This window comes from Podarcis melisellensis, assembly GCF_964234715.1.
Source record: "Podarcis melisellensis genome assembly, chromosome: 2".
Taxonomy (NCBI): Eukaryota; Metazoa; Chordata; class Lepidosauria; order Squamata; family Lacertidae; genus Podarcis; species Podarcis melisellensis.
The window spans coordinates 7,753,439-7,772,835 of NC_138529.1; the positions used below are offsets into that span (position 1 = coordinate 7,753,439).

Below are 19,397 nucleotides of genomic sequence, written 5' to 3' on the forward strand. Positions count from 1 at the left end.
GACCCCAAGCCCTGTGGAGGGCATTTTAAAGTTGTGGGCAGCAGTGAAGATGAGAAGAAAGACAAGTTCCATTGCACAAATGGAGGTCTTCTGCAAGAGCAGCACCTAAGTGCTGTTTACAGTGGAACCTCAGGTTACGAATGTGATCCATGCGGGAGGCATGTTCGCAACCCGCAGTGTTCGCAACCCGCAGCACTGCGTCTGCGCGCACACGTGACATGATTCGGCGCTTCTGCACATGCGCTAAGCGCGATTTAGTGTTTCTGCGCATGCGCGAGCGCCAAAACCCGGAAGCAACCCGTTCCAGTACTTCCGGGTTTGGCACATCCGTAAGCCCAAAATGCGCAACCTGCGGCGATTGCAACCTGAGGTACAGCCCTTAATCAATATTTTCCTGATATTTGCAGGTTGCATAATGGAATTTATCAGCTGAAATTGATTTATGACTTATTGAACATAACATGATTTTCATCTTCTTATACATTGTTCTTATTGGTTGTAGCTCTTATTATTTACTATTTTGAATGTTTAAATGAATATGCTAAAATGAAGGATGCAAAAGAAGGAACCAATAAACATAAGACATATAAAAATCCAATTAAAAATTGACTGGGTGGAATCCAACCAATGCATCCCAGGAGTGCAAAGATTTCTGCTTGTGAAGTGGGACTCCTGCCCCTTTCCCCCTCCAATGCATTCTGCTCGAATCTGCTATGTAGGGTTTAGGGCACCCCTAGTACAGATTTAGGAGATGTTCAGGGAGAAGAGAGTAGGGAAGTCCCATTGTACATGCAGGAGTCCTTGCATCGATGCGTCAGTGAATTTGTGCTGCTTTGGATACAACCCATTGAAGTTCTCGCCGCATGTAAATTTGAAATGGAATACCCATGAAAGTCTTGGAAAGTGTGTGTTAGGCAACTTTGTATGTGAAGTGAATCAAATTTCTTCCCCCACCTCTAGTCTCTGTGTGGTACACATAGATCTGTTTAGTCCAGCTAACAAGCAAACAAATGAAAAGCAACAATTGTGGGTAGATAGACCTTGCATATCAGTGATGCTCTAGCATGAAGTAAAATATGTTGTTGCCCAATGGCTCTATCTTTGCTAGTTTCTTCTCACATCACCATGGGCTCATGAGGAATGGAAGTGAGTAGAGACACTGCAGCTAGCAATTCCTCCTCTCCTCACTGAACGACTTCTGTATTTTATTGCACACAAAACGTCGGTTTCCCTTTTCCACGTCTCACGTTCTCTAAAGGATATCACCCTAAAGGTGTGCAAATTATGGCTTCTGCAGAACATTGTTCATCCCGACGCATACTTAGATCTCTCTACGCAAGGCCATTAATGGGTAGAGAATATATCTCTTGGTTAGCATCATCCTACATTGCGTTATCTCACCTTTGTGTCCCATAGCTTAAAGCCGTTTGCAGGAGGCAAACATGGTAGCGGTTAACATGAAAGAGATGCTAATGAGCAAGTATTGCATGGCAAGCAATTTCGACAAATTAAAAGCTATCTAATAGGTGTGTTGCACTTGGTGTTGAGCCGTTAGTGGAGAACTCATTGCTTGAAGGCAAGCCAAGCCCTTGATGAATATTTTGCCTTAATCTTCCCATTCCCAGGCAACCAAGCCCAGCTCTCCAAACACATATAAGGAGAAATATCCCACTCCCACATCACAGGGGGCTCTCGGTCTCCTCCAGTCTCCGCTCGTCTCTCCCTGCTTCGCAACTTTTGCCATCCTACCTTTTGCCATCCTCCCAAGGAGCCACAATGAACCGGCAATTCAGTTCCAGATCGTTCTCAACAGGTGGAAGAAGGGGCTATTCTGTTTCTGGCAGTGGCTTTCGAATGGGCAGCGGCTCAACCTCCGTTGTTCCTGTTGGAGGAGTGGGAGCCTTCAGCGGTGGCTTTGGCAGCAGAAGTCTCTACAACCTTAATGGAAGCAGGCGGATATCCACAGGCCTAGTTTCTGGTGGTGGTGGTGGTGCTCACTTTGGAGGAGGCTTTGGCGCACGAAGTGTTGGGGGCGGTCTAGGATTCAGCAGTTTTAGCACCGGTTATGGAGGTTATGGTGGTGGGGTAGGCTTTGGTGGTGGTCATGGCATGGGCAGTCATGTTGGAGGCTTTGGTGGTGGTGGTGGATATGCCCTTGCAGGCCCTGCTCCCTGTCCAGCTCCGGGGCGAATCCACAATGTCATTGTAAACAAGAGCCTATTGGCTCCTCTGCACATGGAGGTTGATCCCGACATCCAGAGGGTCCGGGTGCAAGAGAGAGAACAGATCAAGACCCTCAACAACAAATTTGCCTCTTTCATCGATAAGGTAAGATGGAACAGGGAGGAAGTTGTATTGCAAAAGGGGTGAAAGGAAGACAAAAATGACCTGTTGATATTCTAAAAAAGGAAATGAAGTAACTTTTTCTCGCAATACAAGTGGTTAGAATGATGCTATTTCATGTATGGGTATCTTGGCAAACACAAAACAGTCTAAGGAGAGACAGCATCACTAGGCCTGAAGCAATAAAATGTTCGTTTTCAATTGCTTATAATTCTAGGGCAAGGGCAAATAACTTTAATCTATGGATGTAGGTTAAACACTAGGAAACTATGCAAGCATAGTTCAGCAATGGAATTAGCTTCTTTAAGGGGATTGTAGAATATCCTTGTTGTTCAAAGGCTGGACAAGAGCTGTCAAGGATGCTACAGATAAGAGAAGGAGCTAATTTCTGAGGATGAGATCAGTAGTTGGTTCCTTATAACTCTGGGATTTTATCTAGTTATACCTGTGTAAAAAAATAAACCATTGAGATTTGTAAGCTTCTAAAGATTCCATACAACATGCCATCTGGGCAATTTAGATGTTTATGAGCCATGAAGCTTGTGGACCATACCAAACTGTTGATCACATATGGTTAAAAGGCTGGTTCTATGTTTTGTGGATGCTTACATGTTTAGGACATTTAATATTAGCATAACATGGAATGAGTAGAGCTCCCATTATCAGAGTTTGTGTGCAAGGACCTAAATTCTATCCACAGCATTTCTAGCACATGGGCTAGGAAAGATCTCTGACTGAGAAATTCAATAGTGATAATGCTATTCTAGTGTTCTAGGTAGCCTTGCAAGCAAATGTAGGACCAGCAACGTCAGTTATATTGACTTATAAGCATCCATGAGGCAAAACCATTTTGATTCCTCAAAAGACATTAATCTGCAGAGAAAGTCATTTGGGACAAGTACCAGTATTTCATTGCTGCGTCTCAAAAGACAATCTTGTGTTCCTAAAATTGAGATGCATCTGAATAAATATAGCCCTGCTGGATACCCAGTAGATTTTTTACAAGGGCAGAGAATGGCTGGAATGTACACAGAACTCATTGCATCCATTTTATTGGTTTTCCCCCTGAGGTTCAAACTTCCCACATGCAAGGTGATTTTGAGGACCAAACTTAAACATACATCTATTACAAATGGAATGGAAATGAAATTTCATGAAGTCAACAGTTGGCAAGATTCCAGAACTTACCTTTTTGAATTTGGAAATGCTACAGATTCTGTGTTTGAAATTTGTCTTTGAGAGAGTTACATCATCATCATCATGACAACAACAATAATACACATAAATCTTAAATCTTTGATTAGTTTTACAGCAGTAATGTCAATGGTAAATTTTATGTTGTGAACAGCCCTGAGATTTACGGATGACAGGCAGCACACAAATTTTGAAAAGAAAAAAGAAAAGGAAGAATTAAACCCAATGGCAAAGATACAAAGAACTGTGGATCCAGTACTGGGGTGGGGAAGGCTAGTGTCACATGATACTTCTGAAGTCACAATGTAGCTGAAGACTCACTAAATTCCTCCATGTTCAGCACGATCATTTTCATAGCTCTTCAGTGTAGCCTTTAAGATGTGTTAATAATCTTCTAGATGGACAAATTCCAGCAACTTTAAAGGAGAATTAATGGCTCGCCTCAGTTAAAATTGTCTCTGACATTTATCTTGTCAATTTCATGCCAAACACTCATTCAAAATATTCCCCTTTGGGAAGCTCATTGCTTACCAAAGCCTTGACAAAGTTATCAAATGCTGCACGTCTACAGTTTGCCAGGAGAACGTCATTGTTTTCCCCTTTTAAAATGCAAATGGAGAAAGAGAGTGGAAGATTGCGTAACTGAGTACGGCACTATCTATAGCTGTACTGGATTGCTATAATCATAATAATTTAATTCAAAGCTACTGAATAACCCCACTCTCTCCCCAAAATTTAAGGCGGCAGTCCTGTTCTCATTTCCCTAAGAGCAAGTCCCACTGGGACTTCTCAGCAGACAGGCATAGGGTTCTGCTGTAATTAGACCTTTTAGCTATATAGTGGTACCTTGGGTTACATACGCATCAGGTTACAAACTCCGCTAACTCAGAAATATTACCTCGGGTTAATAACTTTGTTTCAGGATGAGAACAGAAATTGTGCTCCAGCGGCGCGTCAGCAGCAGGAGGCCCCATTAGCTAAAGTGGTGCTTCAGGTTAAGAACAGTTTCAGGTTAAGAACGGACCTCTGGAATGGATTAAGTACTTCACCTGAGGTACCACTGTACATTTTGATGAAGAAAGGACTATAAAAATGTATTGCAGACACATGTGATAGCCCAAGCACTGAATTTAACAACTGATTAGCAAAATATAAATATTAGTGTGTTTTCAAATTGTAGGAATAGGTGGGGAATTCAATTCAGTTTGCACTTTCTGAATCAAGATGTGAACAGAAACACATCCTTTGTGATTTGGAGTACAGTTCTCCAGCCAATAATGTGTACAAAGTGCATGTGCTAAAGTCTGCATGTACATGCAAATATTAGTAAACATACAGAAATACATTATATCAGGGGAAATTGTTTTGCAAAGATGTCTCTATTAGGCAAATTGCACACAAAAATGTGTATTCACACTAAAATGATGTTGACTTTTCACTAGGATTTTTTTAAAAAAATTGCAAACTGATATGGAAATGCAAAGAATGAAAAAAATTAGAAATAAAAAGAAACTGAAATTTACAGATTGGCCCATCCCTATTGAAATATTAGGCACAAATTTTCACAGATGTTGAATACAGATGTTTTATCAGGGAAGGGCTCCTTTTTGAAAAATTCAGGGACACGTGTACATATATAAGTACTGAATTTATACAAAACCAGTTCAGGCTACTTCTTGTATGTCACTGTTGTTGTATTGTGGCTGCCATAGCTGGGATAGATCAGATATGGAGTCAGGGGCTGTGTGCATTCTTGTGCTGAAGGGGGAAATGGAGATCAAGTGATGACAGTCTTATGCTTCCTTGCCCTATCAGAAGAGGAATATGTAGCTTGTGGGGAGGGGTGTCATTTCCTTTATTGGTTTCCCCAAAAAATATATTGGGAGGATATTCTGGTCCTGTCTTCTCACATTAAATACAATGTGCACACTTTACACCCTCAAGGAACACAGGATGTGCTTCACGCATAGTTACGCATAGGCCTGATTTATGCCATCATGGTTTCATCCATATGATTTCATCCAGGTTCTTGTTGCTCCCCTGTGAGATGATATGGTGTCAAAAGCCTGCATGCAGCCCGTACCAGTTATGGCCTGTTGTGGAATCAGATGTTAACTGGGATCGCAGCTTTGGGATTAGGGTGCAGGCTACTAGTTTTTAATGTTAATTTGAATCCATGTTATGCATGGAATTCAGGTATCTCCTTCAGGGAGATGGAAAGGGCTTGTTTTAGACATAGCATTATTTTCAAAGAACAGCAGACATGCAGCCTGCTCCTGTGCAGAATCTAAAACCTAGACACTCTCGATATAATTTCACACTTTCCAGCAGTTTCTCTGTACCTGTACTTCTTATAAGCAAAGTTTTCCTACTGCTTATGTCAGAATTAGGGGACGCGGGTGGCGCTGTGGGTTAAACCACAGAGCCTAGGACTTGCTGATCAGAAGGTTGGCGGTTCGAATCTCTGCGACGGGGTGAGCTCCTGTTGCTCGGTCCCTGCTCCTGCCCACCTAGCAGTTCGAAAGCACGTCAAAGTGCAAGTAGATAAATAGGGACCGCTCTGGCAGGAAGGTAAATGGCGTTTCCGTGCGCTGCTCTGGTTCGCCAGAAGCGGCTTAGTCATGCTGGCCACATGACCCAGAAGCTGTACGCCGGCTCCCTCAGCCAATAAATGAGATGAGCGCCGCAACCCCAGAGTCGGTCATGACTGGACCTAATGGTCAGGGGTCCTTTTACCTTTACCTTTATGTCAGAGAATTACTTCCCTCCCCTGCAAAGACGTACAGGGCTCTGCGCTCTACTAATGGGGAAAGGATCATCTTCATCCAAGTGAGCAAGCAAGGGTTTCAGAGTCCCATGTTGGGAATAGTCTTGCAACTGTGCTAGACTTGCACCAAGCTTCAAAAACCATTATCCCATTAATTCTTCCAACATCCCTTTAGGCTCAGTTCCTTATTACTATGTCTCTTGTTGTACAGATTAAGGAGCTGAAACTGTGAGATAGATAGTTTGCCCAAGGCCACCCAGAGACTCCTTGGCAGAGTTCCAGTGTGCATTCAGTTCCCACAGTTTAAAAGCCTGTATTCTGGAATAATTTGAGAGTTTGAATTACTGTTAGGAAATGGGTTTCTGTGCTTGATTTATATCTTAATAATAAAAAATACGTTTTAACTGAAAATCATTTATCAGCACCACCCAATTCCCCCTTTCCTACATTTTCACTCTCACTTTAGGGGATCCGTGATCAAGAACGGATCATGCTCACACCCAAAATATACAATGTGGCTTTCATTTTATAACAAAGAGTCCTTACTAGTTCAAAAAACATTTCTGTTTTTTCACTTCCCCAAATGTACTGAGCAGATCTTCACTAAGGGCCCCTCTGGACTGGGCGGTTTTGTTGTTGCTGCAGCAGCAAATATACTTATGGTCTTAATGGTCATTCACAATAAAATTTTGAAAGTCACCATTTTCAAAAGTCATAGTTCCGCCTTTTAGAACGTAATATTTCAAATATTGCTGAGTTATAAATTTATGCATGCTTTCATTTCAGTTTTAATTGGCTTTTTAAAATGCACTGAAGGGGTACACGAAAGGTTGACGGAAGCTATGCCTCCCCTGGTACTAATATATTGTGAGACAGGTATACCTGTGGTGGTATAGTCCTACCACAGGAGTGTAATATCTTAGAATGTGCATGGCAGGTATTTAGTACAGGGCCAGAGACTCACCATCTTCTTTTTACATGATGAAAACTCTGTGAATTGACTCTGGTCACATCCACGCCACACCTTTAACGTACGTGGTTTCCCTCAAGGAATCCTGGGAAGTATAACCTCTAGTCTCATCTCTGCCCTTCCTTTGTTGTGTTTCAGGTGCGATTCCTTGAGCAACAGAACAAAGTGCTGGAGACCAAATGGGACTTGCTCTACCAGCAGGGCAGCCCAGCTCTGAGGGACAATCTTGAGCCGCTTTATGAAGCTTACATTGACACTCTCCGAAGGCAGCTTGACCACCTAGTCAACGATAAAAACCACCTGGACATCGAACTGAAGAACACACAGGAGCTTGTAGAAGATTTCAAGAACAAGTATGTGGCAGAAAAGATGGCAGGGAGGGTGACAATGCCTCTTGCTTGCCTGCCTGCTTGGAGGACAAATAGATGTGTGTGTTGTGTGTGAGTGTACGTGACTTTAGCCTGACTGAAATCGAGCCTACTTTTAAAAAGTGACATCCATAGTTCTGCCCACTTTTTTTGCCTCTGGCCCTACTTGGCATGTGGCCTCTGGAAGGTTCTCTATGGGGAAATGTGGCCCTCAGGCTGAAAAGTATTTCCCACCTCTGGACTTTTGGGAGGTCTCTTCCATTCATCATCAGTTCATTTCCCACAAGGATAGCATACTCCTCAACCATCCCAATTTGAGCAGGACATCCCAGAATTACAGGAGCCATCCTTGTTTCTGATTGGATCCTGGCATGTCCTGCTTTTTGGCCCAGCACAGGAATTTGGGACCAAAAAGTGAGCGTCTCGATTTTGATCAGCAGGAAGTTGGAGGGTGTGAGATGGCTGTGATCCAGCAGAATGACCGCTTCCCACATCAAATGGGGCACCTTTTGCGTGGTCGCACACAGCTCCCCAGATCCCAGTACGGCTCCCAGTTGTACGGGCTGGCTTCACCCTCCCCAGGCTGGATACCTGGAGGTCTCTGCCTACCTCAGCCAATCACCCAATCCCACCTGGGGAGGTGTTGCCAGGGGATTGGCCAGGTAGGGGGAGGGACCACCCTGCCCACACAACAGAAGGTGAATCTTACCTGCGAAGCATCAGTTGGCTCCAGAGCTTCTCCCACCCTGCCCTCCCTCAGTTAAGCCTTCTTTTGCAGGTTAACCTCTTCTCCACAGGTACGCAGGTGCTGCTACGTCAGGGTCGCTGTTGAGGGGCCGGAAAGGAATTTTCCTGCAATAGCAGGTTTTGCCTTTCCATAGTAAAATGTCACAACTTTGGCGGTTTCAGGCCTTGGGTGGAATCCTTTAGTCTATCTTCCTAAATGGGGTGTGTGTGTGTGAAGCGGTGACCCACGCCCCCCTTGCGGCGGTGATCCCAGGGTTCCTTGTTAAAGGGGTCTTGAGGGGAGGCATTGGCCATATGCCGAGAGGTTGTCATTGCTCTTTCCTGCGATGGTGGCAAAACGGGGGCCGGGCTCTCTGCTTGAACATATATTCTCCAGAGCCAGCCCAATCCCTACACATTCTGGATAACCCTGATGTCTCCCAGATCCCCGGCTGGGAACTGGGAAGGATAAACACCCAATGCCTGAGCCAAGGTCTCCCTACATCTGAAACCTCATAAAGTTGTGGCCAATTTTAATCTCATAGCATGTTGCCTTGAGTCATTATTCCGCTTGGGGGTCGCCTGGGGTTGGGGGAACGCCACCTGTCCACACAAAGCATAATCTCTTGGGATAAAGCAGTCTTCCAAAACATGGGGCTTCCTGTAACACTTTGAGTAAATCACTGTCTCATAGTTTCATCTGCCTCACAATGTTGTTATGAAGATATATACTACTGGATAGCTCAGTTGGTTAGAGTGTGGTGCTGATAACACCAAGGTTGCAGGTTCAGTCCCCATACGGGACACTGAATTGCAGGGGGTTGGACCAGATGATCCTCAGAGTCCCTTTCAGCTGTATAATTCTATGATTCTATGCCTGTAAGGCTTGTATTTCATGCACTTAAATTATGATGGTGACAATAATTATTTCCCCCTTTCTAACAGATATGAAGATGAAATTAATAAACGTACAGCTTGTGAAAATGACTTTGTGGTGCTCAAAAAGGTAAGTGGCATTAGGAAAATTTAAAACCAGAATGGTAGACCACTCTTATTTCCTATTTCTTATACACCCTGATCCTAAATATCTGTATTCATGTATCCGTCTGTAGTGCAAGAATAATGACTAAAGTCAGCACTTTTGCATTTTGTAGTTCTACATGTGCAAAACCCAGACCTAAGCCATGGTTTGTGCCGTTTGACTGGTGAAGCAGACAATGGTCAAAACTGGCGTGAAAGGTCACTCACTTACTTTTCAGTTAATGTTCAAAATCATCTAAAGTTCAGCTTTGGGTGGATTTTGATTGTTAAATTCAATTTTGAGGAAGACTTTTGACAAAACAGAAGCCTAGCTGTTGAGGTTAGTTCTTAATCAACAGATTCACATCAGGGAATTCCACTTCACTTTGTTCCAGGGTGTATCACACCAATATGTTTTGGAGTTTGCCCCTAATATTGGGCCTTATTGCACACATTGCTCTGCTCGGCTTATGCTAACAGTGATTTTTTGTTCACCCCTAAGGATGTGGATGGCTCCTACATGCACAAGATAGATCTGGGATCCAAGGCTGACTCCTTGACTCAGCACATCCAGTTCTTAAGAGCGCTCTTTGATGCGGTAAATATTTTTATCTCCTTTTCTAACTGTATGGGAATGTATTCCTAAACCAACTGCATCATCCAAAATGTGACAAATAACTACAGCCCCACAAACAACAGATCCCTTGGACAGACTAAAGTACAGTTGTACCTTGGTTCCCGTACGCCTTGGGAGTCAAACGTTCTGGTTCCTGAATGAATGAAAACTGGAAGTGAGTGTTTTGGTTTTCAAATGTTTTTTTGGAAGCCGAACGTCCAGGGCAGCTTCCGCTATTGTTTCTGGTGTGCCTGCACAATCAGGACGCAATTGGAAGCCATGCCTTGGTTTTCAAACTTTTCAGAAGTTGAACGGACTTCTGGAATGGATTCCGTTCAACTTCCGAGGTACGCCTGTACTTCAACAAATTCATATCCACCTGCCAACCTATTCCCCGAGGACTTGACTTTATTCCAGTTTGTTAAAAACAAGCAAACATCCTAAACTGAACGTCGCTCTTCAAGCCAGTCATTAATTTCAACACCAGCTAAACCAATTCCTGCCATTATAGCAAGGTGAGTGCCAGGGTCATTGGCAGGGATGTGCACTGGTGGAAGAAGGGATGTGTGGTGGGTGCAGTCCTCCCCGGGTGTCACCACTGAGGGGGGTGACAAAATGCTGGGCAGCACTCACCGCAGGGCCTGCAATGCACCCAAGCCATGCGTCTCTCCTGGGAGAGACACGGTGGCTTGGGCGCACACAGGCTCCACACTGCCCAAACGGTCTGCCTGCTGCCTCCCCTCCAGCTGTAGGGCAGCTGAGGGGGAAGAGGTAGGCAGACTCTGCGGTGTGCCCCACCCTTGCCCCGGCCCTATGGGCGGCTCACCCCTGGGCACGCCGCCTTAGGCTCCTGAGCAGCTTCCTCCACTGCTGGGGATGTGCTATGCTGTTATGTGCTCTGTGCATACAGGCACATGAAGGCCAGGCTGTCAAGCACCAGGAGTCAGGGAAGATTATTCCCCCTTTTGTGACAACACCTTCAAGTGCAGTCTCTGCTTTCCCCCATAAGGACCTCTTACAGTATATCTGATAGTGGCGTTTGCAGCAAGCCTATAAATAAAATCCATTTCTTTTCAGCAACCGCATGTTTCAGTCCAGTTTGTAGGCTATCTCAAATGTTCCTTTTAATAGAAAGGAAGGATTAAAAATGAATAAATACCTGCTGGTGCCAGAAACCACAAGATGCAAAGACCAAGATAGCACAAAAGTTTTTCAATTGATAATAAAAATTATTTCATAATTCCCACAGGAACTGACTCAGGTACAGGCACAGGTTAAAGACACCAATGTCGTCCTACAAATGGACAACAACAGAGATCTGGACCTGAACAGCATCATTGCTGAAGTGAGAGCTCAGTATGAAGATATTGCCAACAGGAGCAGAGCTGAGGCAGAGGCTTGGTACCAAAATAAGGTAAAGTTTTGGTGTAACTCAGACACAAAGTGTTGCCAAAAACTGAAATTCAAAGGCCCTCCTGAATTTGAAAGTAGATTTTTGAACTGTTCCAAATTGTCCATTGGAATTCAAAGCTTAATTTAGAGCCCCATGCAAAATTTCAGAATAGGTACTTTATATTTGACAGTCAACAGTTGGCAATCAAATATTAAATTATTTTTCAGAAACATGTAAGATTTTATGGATATTAAAGTTTGAACAATATAAGTTCAAAAAATTATAATTCTAAATTGGCACTTTATTTTTCACATGGTGACTTATGGAACCACTAGTTTCCCCCCCATTAGCCAATGCTCATTTTTTCAAGTGGTTGGGCTAAGTCTTTAGGAAAATGAAAAGACTAGTTTGTCACATAAAATAAATCCAAACTGATATAAAATGTTTTACAGTATGAAAATTCTCTCTATTCTTGTTTTCTTTTTTGAGCTCTGAAATTGCTCAAAAATTGCTCAGTTATAGCAACTGAGAAGCATGACAAGTTGAACAATAGTTTTTATGACCTGATGTGGAGCATCTCTCCTCGCATCACTCTAATAATAGTTGACAGAACTATCTATGTTGGGCCAAAGCCATGGTTTCTTCCTGCCTCAACATCACCCTCCCCAGCTAGCTGATGTTAATGTAGGAATGAAGTAACTACAATACCAATTCATAGGCATCACAGAATACACAATGTTTATGATTGCCTACTTCACACATTGGGTGAGATTCAGCTAACAAAGCATGCCAACAGAAGCTCATGCAATGACTTGCACTAGCACAATGGGGCTTTCACTCCCCCCATTCCCCATGCCCTCCTAATTGGTTTAGGGGTGTCAGGAGAACCCCAAAAACAACATGCAGGGGGAGATCATTCCGTCAAGCCAGCAGAAATGCTTGTCTCAATGGAGCAATCAGCTTAGCGCTACACTGAATTCCTTCCATTAAGCATTTCCACATGCGTCCATTCACAAGGACACAAAGATTTCCTCCCATGTACAAATGCATGTACCTCTTTGCTGGCTTATATAGACAAGCTGAACAATACAGTGGTACCTCGGGTTACATACACTTCAGGTTACATACGCTTCTGGTTACAGACTCTGTTAACCCAGAAATAGTGCTTCAGGTTAAGAACTTTGCTTCAGGATGAGAACAGAAATCGTGCTCCGGTGGCACGGCGACAGCAGGAGGCCCCATTAGCTAAAGTGGTGCTTCAGGTTAAGAACAGTTTCAGGTTAAGAACGGACCTCCGGAACAAATTAAGTACTTAACCCGAGGTACCACTGTATAACACAACACGATGGCTAATAACAGGGGCACTAAACACTATTTATAGACAACGAAAGTCTCTAGTCATGGTAGAATAATTCAAAAGTTTGATATAATCTGTCACCAAATATTGTCGGAACAGAGTTTCCGGATAACCAATCTGTTTCGTTCCATGCTTCACCAGCCAATCTTGATCAATTCTTCATCAGCCAGATTTGTAAGAATTAATATGAGAAGGATGCAGTTCAATTTCTTAACCAGCCAATCTTACATGTAAGCAAATATAAATATAAAATATGCTGTGGATCAGTGCTCATATGATACTGTAGTCACTGATGAAGAAGATTTAGAGACTTTGGTTGCAATTTCTGATCATTTGTATTAGTCTATAAATAGTGTTTAGTGCCATTGTTATTGGCCATCGTGCTGTGTTATGTTGTTCAACTCATTTTTGTTGGCTTAAGCAGAAAATATTCACACATTACACATTAGTACAAAGATATGGTCCATATAGCCTTCCTGGTGTTGTTGAACTCCAACAGTTTCCAGCTCCAACATGACAAATTGGGAGGGGTGGTGGAAGTTGTTGTCCAACATTTGGATGGCCGAAGGTCCCACATCCTTGGTTTAATACCATCCAGAACTTTATCTGCTTCCAACATCTGTGTAGAAGTGCATCCATTATACCTTTCTTTGTAAAATTGCAACGATGTGTCCTTTCTAATCGATGCAATATGCTACCAACTGAAATCTAACTGAGCACCAACTCCTTTATCTATATCCTTTTACAGACATGTACTTAGAAGAACTTGTTGACATGAGTTGCTTATGATGATTGCTATTTTGTTTTGTGGGTATCAGTTCCAGGAACTCCAAACTACAGCTTTCAAACACGGCGATGACTTGAAATCCACCAAAGATGAGATCGCAGAGATGAGCCGGCTTGTCCAAAGACTTCGCTCTGAAATTGAAATTGTGCAGAAAGCTGTAAGACATAACCCCCCCCCCTCCACATAGCCTGTAGGCAACCAATTGAGGCAGCTAGGGGCTTCATGAGGCTCAAGGTTCCTTCTCCTATAATATGCTGTATAAATCTATGACAATCTCAGCCCATCCTGGATAAGTTTTGAGCAAGTCACAAGATATCCAAACAATTCCTTCTGATCGCTCTTACTCAGTTTGTCAAAGACCTGTGTTGTTGCTATTTGTGTTTTATGCTTGTACATCCTGTTCTTCCTCCTAGGAGCTTAAAGCAGTTTATATATAGCTCACTATACAATTGTCCCTTCCACACAACTCCCAGGTCCAGACCTGAATAACACGCCTTCAGACAGCGCTCATATATTCTAACCCTCCTAATACCTTCCTCACCCCCAGGATTTAACCTGGGCTTACCGTATGCAATTATCAATGCTTGGGTGCATCTTTGGCTTATGAAAGGAGGTGGATTTAAGAAATAACAGGGGCAGGAGGGAGTGGAGAGCCATGGAACACCATTTGTTGCATACAGTGCTGCTTCTGCTCTGCTGCAGTTCATCTTCTGCCAAAACCTACATTATTCATCTCACTGTCCACTGTGGCTTATATTACATACATTATGCAATGACAGCATCCACCCCATTCATTTCAGTGCAAAGGAAATGCAATGAAAATAGTGGGGGGAATGCAATCAATTTTGTATTGTTCGTGGATTGAAAGCAACAACAGCAGTGAATGCCAACTGTATTCTCTGGATTAGTTTCCATTCCAGACATGAAACAAATAAGAGAACATTGTTGGCATTGGAATTATCTGACATCTCTAATGAGAAGTGACCAACAGCAGTTATGACAAGACTGTTGCAATATCAGATGTCAAAAGCATCTCTTGAATGTGTGAGCAACTATAGTGTCAAAGTAAGATTTTGTAGATAAACTCAGTGGGTAGAATTGGCAATAGCCAATAGAATGAAAGAAAGTTCCAAGCTGGCCTTCCCTTTGCATTTTTTATTTATTATTTTTTTGGCCTCATTCCTTCCTACATACAGAGTATTTATTTAATCCTAACCTGTTCCTCATCCCTTATCCCATAAAGCAAAAAATTCACCTCTCACTGTAACAAGCAACAGCATCACAAATGAAAGCAGCAATATGAGGGCAGGGTGTTTCTTTCAGGCTTTCAGGACATGATATGTACACTACCCATTCAATAGATTGGTCAGCTTTGAGTGTGGTGAGAGAAGTGTTGCATGATGATGAAGAAAGTGGAAAGACCAATGGAAAACGGAAAGCAAAACCTACTTACTTTACTGGATCCTGTATCATAAAATGGATGTTGGCAGAGCCCTCAAAATCTTTGATTAAGACATCTCCAGATGCACAGTTGCCTAGGCAATTGCCATCTTTGATACTCCCCCTTTCTTTCAGAATAGCGTTTGGGGGAAAGATGTAGGAAACCAACCCACATGATTAATAACTAATAACCAAAGGAGACACTTCTCCATTTTTTATTTTATTTTATTTTTTAGATTAATGGCCTGCAATCTTCCATAGCAGAATGTGAGCAGCGTGGGGAAATGGCCCTCAAAGATGCCAGGACAAAACTGGTTGACCTGCAGACTGCTCTGCACACGGCAAAGGACGAGCTGGCTCGTCTGCTGCGGGACTACCAGGAACTGATGAATGTGAAGCTGTCCCTGGATGTTGAAATTGCTACATACAAGACACTGCTGGAGGGAGAGGAGATCAGGTAGGCATTGGGAAAGCAGACATATCTGACGGCATGTGGATCCAGCTGCAAAATATGTCTGCCATTTTGGATGTTTTGAATGGGACTCCTAGTTCTTTTTAGAATGTGGAGCATAGGAGGCTGATTTATACTAAGAGAGACTATTGGTTCACCTATCTCAAAACTGCCTACACTGACCGAAAGCAGCTCTCCAGGGTTTCAGAATGGAGTCCATCCCCAACAGTACCTGGAGCAAACAGGGATTGGATAGGCTTATGAGGCACAAGCTCTGTCACTGAGCTCTGCCCCTGCCCTGTATCCAGTTCATGGAGCAGCCACTGCCTAGTAGCCCTTGGGGAGTTTCTTCAATGAGGAATGTACTCTGTTGAATGTAGATCTGTTGAATTTTCAAGGACCATGCAATGTTCATTCTGCAGCTGTCAGGTGTCAATCCATCAATGTGGCAGTGCCCTTGCTTTGGAACTCCCTGCCTTTTAACATCAGACAGGCACCCTCACAATCCTGTTCTAAATGTCTGTTTAAAACCTTTTTATAGTCATACCTCGGATTGCAAACGTGATCTGTGCAGGAGGCACGTTCACAACCTGCAGTGTTCTCAGCCTGAAGCGCCACACCTGTGCACACGCGTGACGCAGTTTGGTACTTCTGTGCATGTGTGTGATGTCATTTTGTGTTTCTGCGCATGCACGAGCACCGAAACCCGGAAGTAACCCATTCCAGTACTTCCAGGATCGGCGTGGTCCACCCCGAAAACACACAACCCACAAAGTTTGTAACCCGAAGTATGACTGTATTTCGGGATTTTTCTTAGAAGGGTTGTGGGAATGGGTGATTGGCTAACGGGTATGGTGAACCTGTTGAGGACTGTTGATTACTGTAATTGGTCCTACATGAAAAAGCAAGGGATGCTTGCTAAAGCTATTATTGGTTGCTAGCTCTTTAAAAATCTCTTGCTTTACTAGTCATCAATCCTTTCCCCCTTCTTATTACATGTAAGGGTTTGGTGAATTCTGTCTCAGAGTATCTGAAGAAGTGTGCATACACACAAAAGCTTATACCCAGAACAAACTATTGGAAGGATTCTTTTAAAGACTTTCTTAGGACAAATAGACTTGATTCTTTTAAGGGAGTTTCTTTGTAAGAGCTTTTTAACTAATTAAATCTTTTTAAATAATTTTTTTTATTTTGCATTGGTTTGTGTACACCGCCAGGGCCGTCTTTAGCATATGTGCCTCTGGGGTGCAAAGATCGGCCCAGCACCCACAAATTTAGTTTAGCTTTTTGCAGAAATGGAAAACTAAAATCACGTGCTGAAACGCATGTGTAGTAGAACCCTAAATACTAAGTAGTTAGTCAATGAAAATGCCAACAATTAGCGAAAATAAACATTTTCTCGCTGGCATGAGATCCTTTGTGTTAGAGGTATCGCTGACCCTGCTGACACATAGCAGCTCAATTCAATACATAACATAATCTTAGGCAGCTTCAGCAGCGGGCGCCTGGTGCCTGCCAGAATTCGGCACCCAGGTGCCCTGCACCCCTCTACCCCCCGGGCCCTGTACACTGCTTAGATTTTAAAAAATCAAGATATATAAATTATATATACCCCCCCCCTAAATAGAATGAATGTAGGTAGATTCAAGTATTGGAGCAGGGCTGGGAAGCAGTGGCCCTCCAAATTAGGAGGCACTGTTTTCTATTCCACCTTGTTTTTGTCACATGCAGCACTGTTTCCGTTTGCTGCAGTTTGACTTCTGCCCAAAGCTACATTATTCATCTCAGGGCTTATCCACACTTACCTTTCCTCCACTCTTAAATTGTGGCACAGCCCACAATTGAAAGCTCTGTGTCCCAGTCCTCCCCCCCGCCCCTTTTGCTCCGGAGCTTTCCCCATGAAAACCCACTCTTGGAAGCTGAATTGGAGCAAATGTCCATCTGAATTGACATTTGCTCTGATAGAGCACTAAAGAGTGGGTTGGACTGCACCCCTGAACATTGACCATGCTGACTGGGGCTGATGGGAATTGTAGTCCAAAACATTTGACGGGCAACAGGTTGAGGAAGGCTGAGCTAAATCAATCCCTATAACTAATGAAATTAACAAGCTGGTCTAGCACGGTTTGCTCTCACTTCAATAGTTTGTGTTTATCTTTTTAGGATGTCTGGAGAATTCTCAACCCCTGTTAACGTATGTAAGTATGTGCCATAGCATCTGACTCCGTTAAGAAACAAGGCTCTTTGCTTGAGGGACAGAAGGACATCTCTAATATGATTTTCCTACCCCATAGCTGTGGTCAGCAGTTCTAGCACCATCAGTGGTGGCGGTGGAGGAGGAGGATATGGCCTTGGAGGTGGAAGCGGATACGGCCTTGGAGGAGGAAGTGGATATGGTGTCGGAGGTGCAGGAGGAAGTGGATATGGCATCGGAGGAGGAAGTGGGATGAGCCTTGGCGGTGGAGGCGGCGGGAGCTGTGGACATGGCCACGTCAGTGTTGGAGGAGGAAGAGTCAGCAGAATTAGTACCGGAGGCAGTTTAAGCGGTTCCGGAAGCCTCACCGGTGGAGGATATGGCTATGGAGGAGGCAGTTCGAGTGTGAAGATCGTACATTCCTCTTCAAGCAAGAGAATAAGCAGCTAAGGTTTCCTTGCTCACACCCTCCAAAAGTACGCACCATTCCTTGCTTCAAGAAAACAAAGATTCTCCCCCAATTATGTACATCTCCCTCAAAGCCCATAACACACACACACCTACTGGTGATTTTCACCTGTATAACGTCCCCTTCAACAATGCAACAAGGAAAGTGCCAAATATTCAATTATTCTGTTTATGCCACTCTTTGAGTCATGATGAGAAATGTTAGCTGGTGTAACTTTGTTCCAGGCTGTAGATCAGAGAAGCCCAGGCTTGAATATGTAGGCATATTTTTTTTAAAAAAAGAAAGAAAGAAAATGAATTCCTAAATTAGTGTTAAGGAGGAGGGTTTCTTGTTCAGCTTTCTCGCTGGCATGCTAGTTTTGTGTGGACAGGGAGGCTTTGTAATAAATGGGAAGCAGTTAAAAATGTGCTTGCTCTCCTCATCCAGGCAAAGGGTTGAAGTGGTACAGTACAGGAGAAATTGTACCATGCGACATGATTGTTCCAATAGTGTGGTGTCTTCAGCCCACTCCTCAGTCACAATAAGGTTGTAGACAGTTGCTTTTTCCTTGCGCTCTAGTTTTCTCTGTTGATACTTGATCTTCTCCACCCATGGGGTGCTTCTTCCAGAGCACTCTCATCCTTTTCGTTACAGTTGCATAATTCTGAAGCAAACTGGTGCATAGCCTTGTCCCAGAATTTCTCTTTTCTCACCTAAGTGGCTCCTCCCCAAGCCCATTTCATGGCAAAGAAAAGGAATGTCCGGAAGCGAAATGAGAAATGAATAAATAAGGTGGTGCAAAACAACAGAAGTGCTTTCATAAGCTGCCTTTAAAAATTATAATAATTGTGTTGTATATTCCATTTTAAAATACACAGTCTGTGTGTGTTTCCAATGTTAAACATTGCTGACAATAAGCTACAATTCACGTATTCAACAATTTCATTGGCCGTTCCGTAAGTCTGATGAAGTATGCTCTTGTCTATGGAAGCTTATACTGCAATAAATCTGTTAGCTTTTATGGTATACCAAGACTCCTTGTTGTTTTTACAGTTCAAAGCATTGGTATCTCTCTAGGCAACAGGTAGAAATGTGCTTACAGATCAGGCCGAGGAAGACTACTCTGGAGGCCGCTTATGTCAGGCATGGCCAAACCTGGCCCTCCCCCTGTTTTGGGACTACAGTTCCCATCATCCCTGACCACTGGTCCAGTTAGCTAAGGATGATGGGAGTTGTAGTCCCAAAACAGCTGGAGGGCCAAGTTTGGCCATGCCTGGCTTATGTGAAGTACAAGGTACTTGTCATGTGTTCATGCTGCTCCAG

At 43.4% G+C, this 19,397-nt stretch overlaps 1 protein-coding gene across 2 annotated transcripts; it reads left to right on the top strand.

The window, feature by feature from the left end:
* The first annotated feature begins 1,654 nt into the window (after window positions 1-1,654).
* LOC309362810 (keratin, type II cytoskeletal 75-like) lies at window positions 1,655-19,100 on the top strand. 2 transcript variants are annotated; one of them, XM_081898687.1, is made up of 10 exons: window positions 1,655-2,328; window positions 7,413-7,627; window positions 9,314-9,374; window positions 9,891-9,986; window positions 11,254-11,418; window positions 13,573-13,698; window positions 15,218-15,438; window positions 17,596-17,630; window positions 17,727-17,837; window positions 17,868-19,100. In XM_081898687.1, exons 1-10 carry the CDS (start codon window positions 1,777-1,779, stop codon window positions 18,074-18,076), a joined length of 1,791 nt encoding a protein of 596 aa, XP_081754813.1. In that variant the 5' UTR covers window positions 1,655-1,776; the 3' UTR covers window positions 18,077-19,100. The 2 variants fall into 2 exon arrangements, with proteins under 2 accessions (XP_081754813.1, XP_081754812.1); XM_081898686.1 differs by having other exon boundaries at window positions 17,727-19,100.
* Window positions 19,101-19,397: the final 297 nt, after the last annotated feature.

Excerpts from the sequence above, each read along its gene's own strand:
- LOC309362810 (XM_081898686.1), top strand. The coding sequence starts at position 1,777 with ATGAACCGGCAATTCAGTTCCAGATCGTTCTCAACAGGTGGAAGAAGG. Across the intron at positions 9,375-9,890 it reads ACTTTGTGGTGCTCAAAAAG|GATGTGGATGGCTCCTACAT; the intron begins GTAAGTGGCATT and ends TTCACCCCTAAG. Across the intron at positions 15,439-17,595 it reads CTGGAGGGAGAGGAGATCAG|GATGTCTGGAGAATTCTCAA; the intron begins GTAGGCATTGGG and ends TTATCTTTTTAG.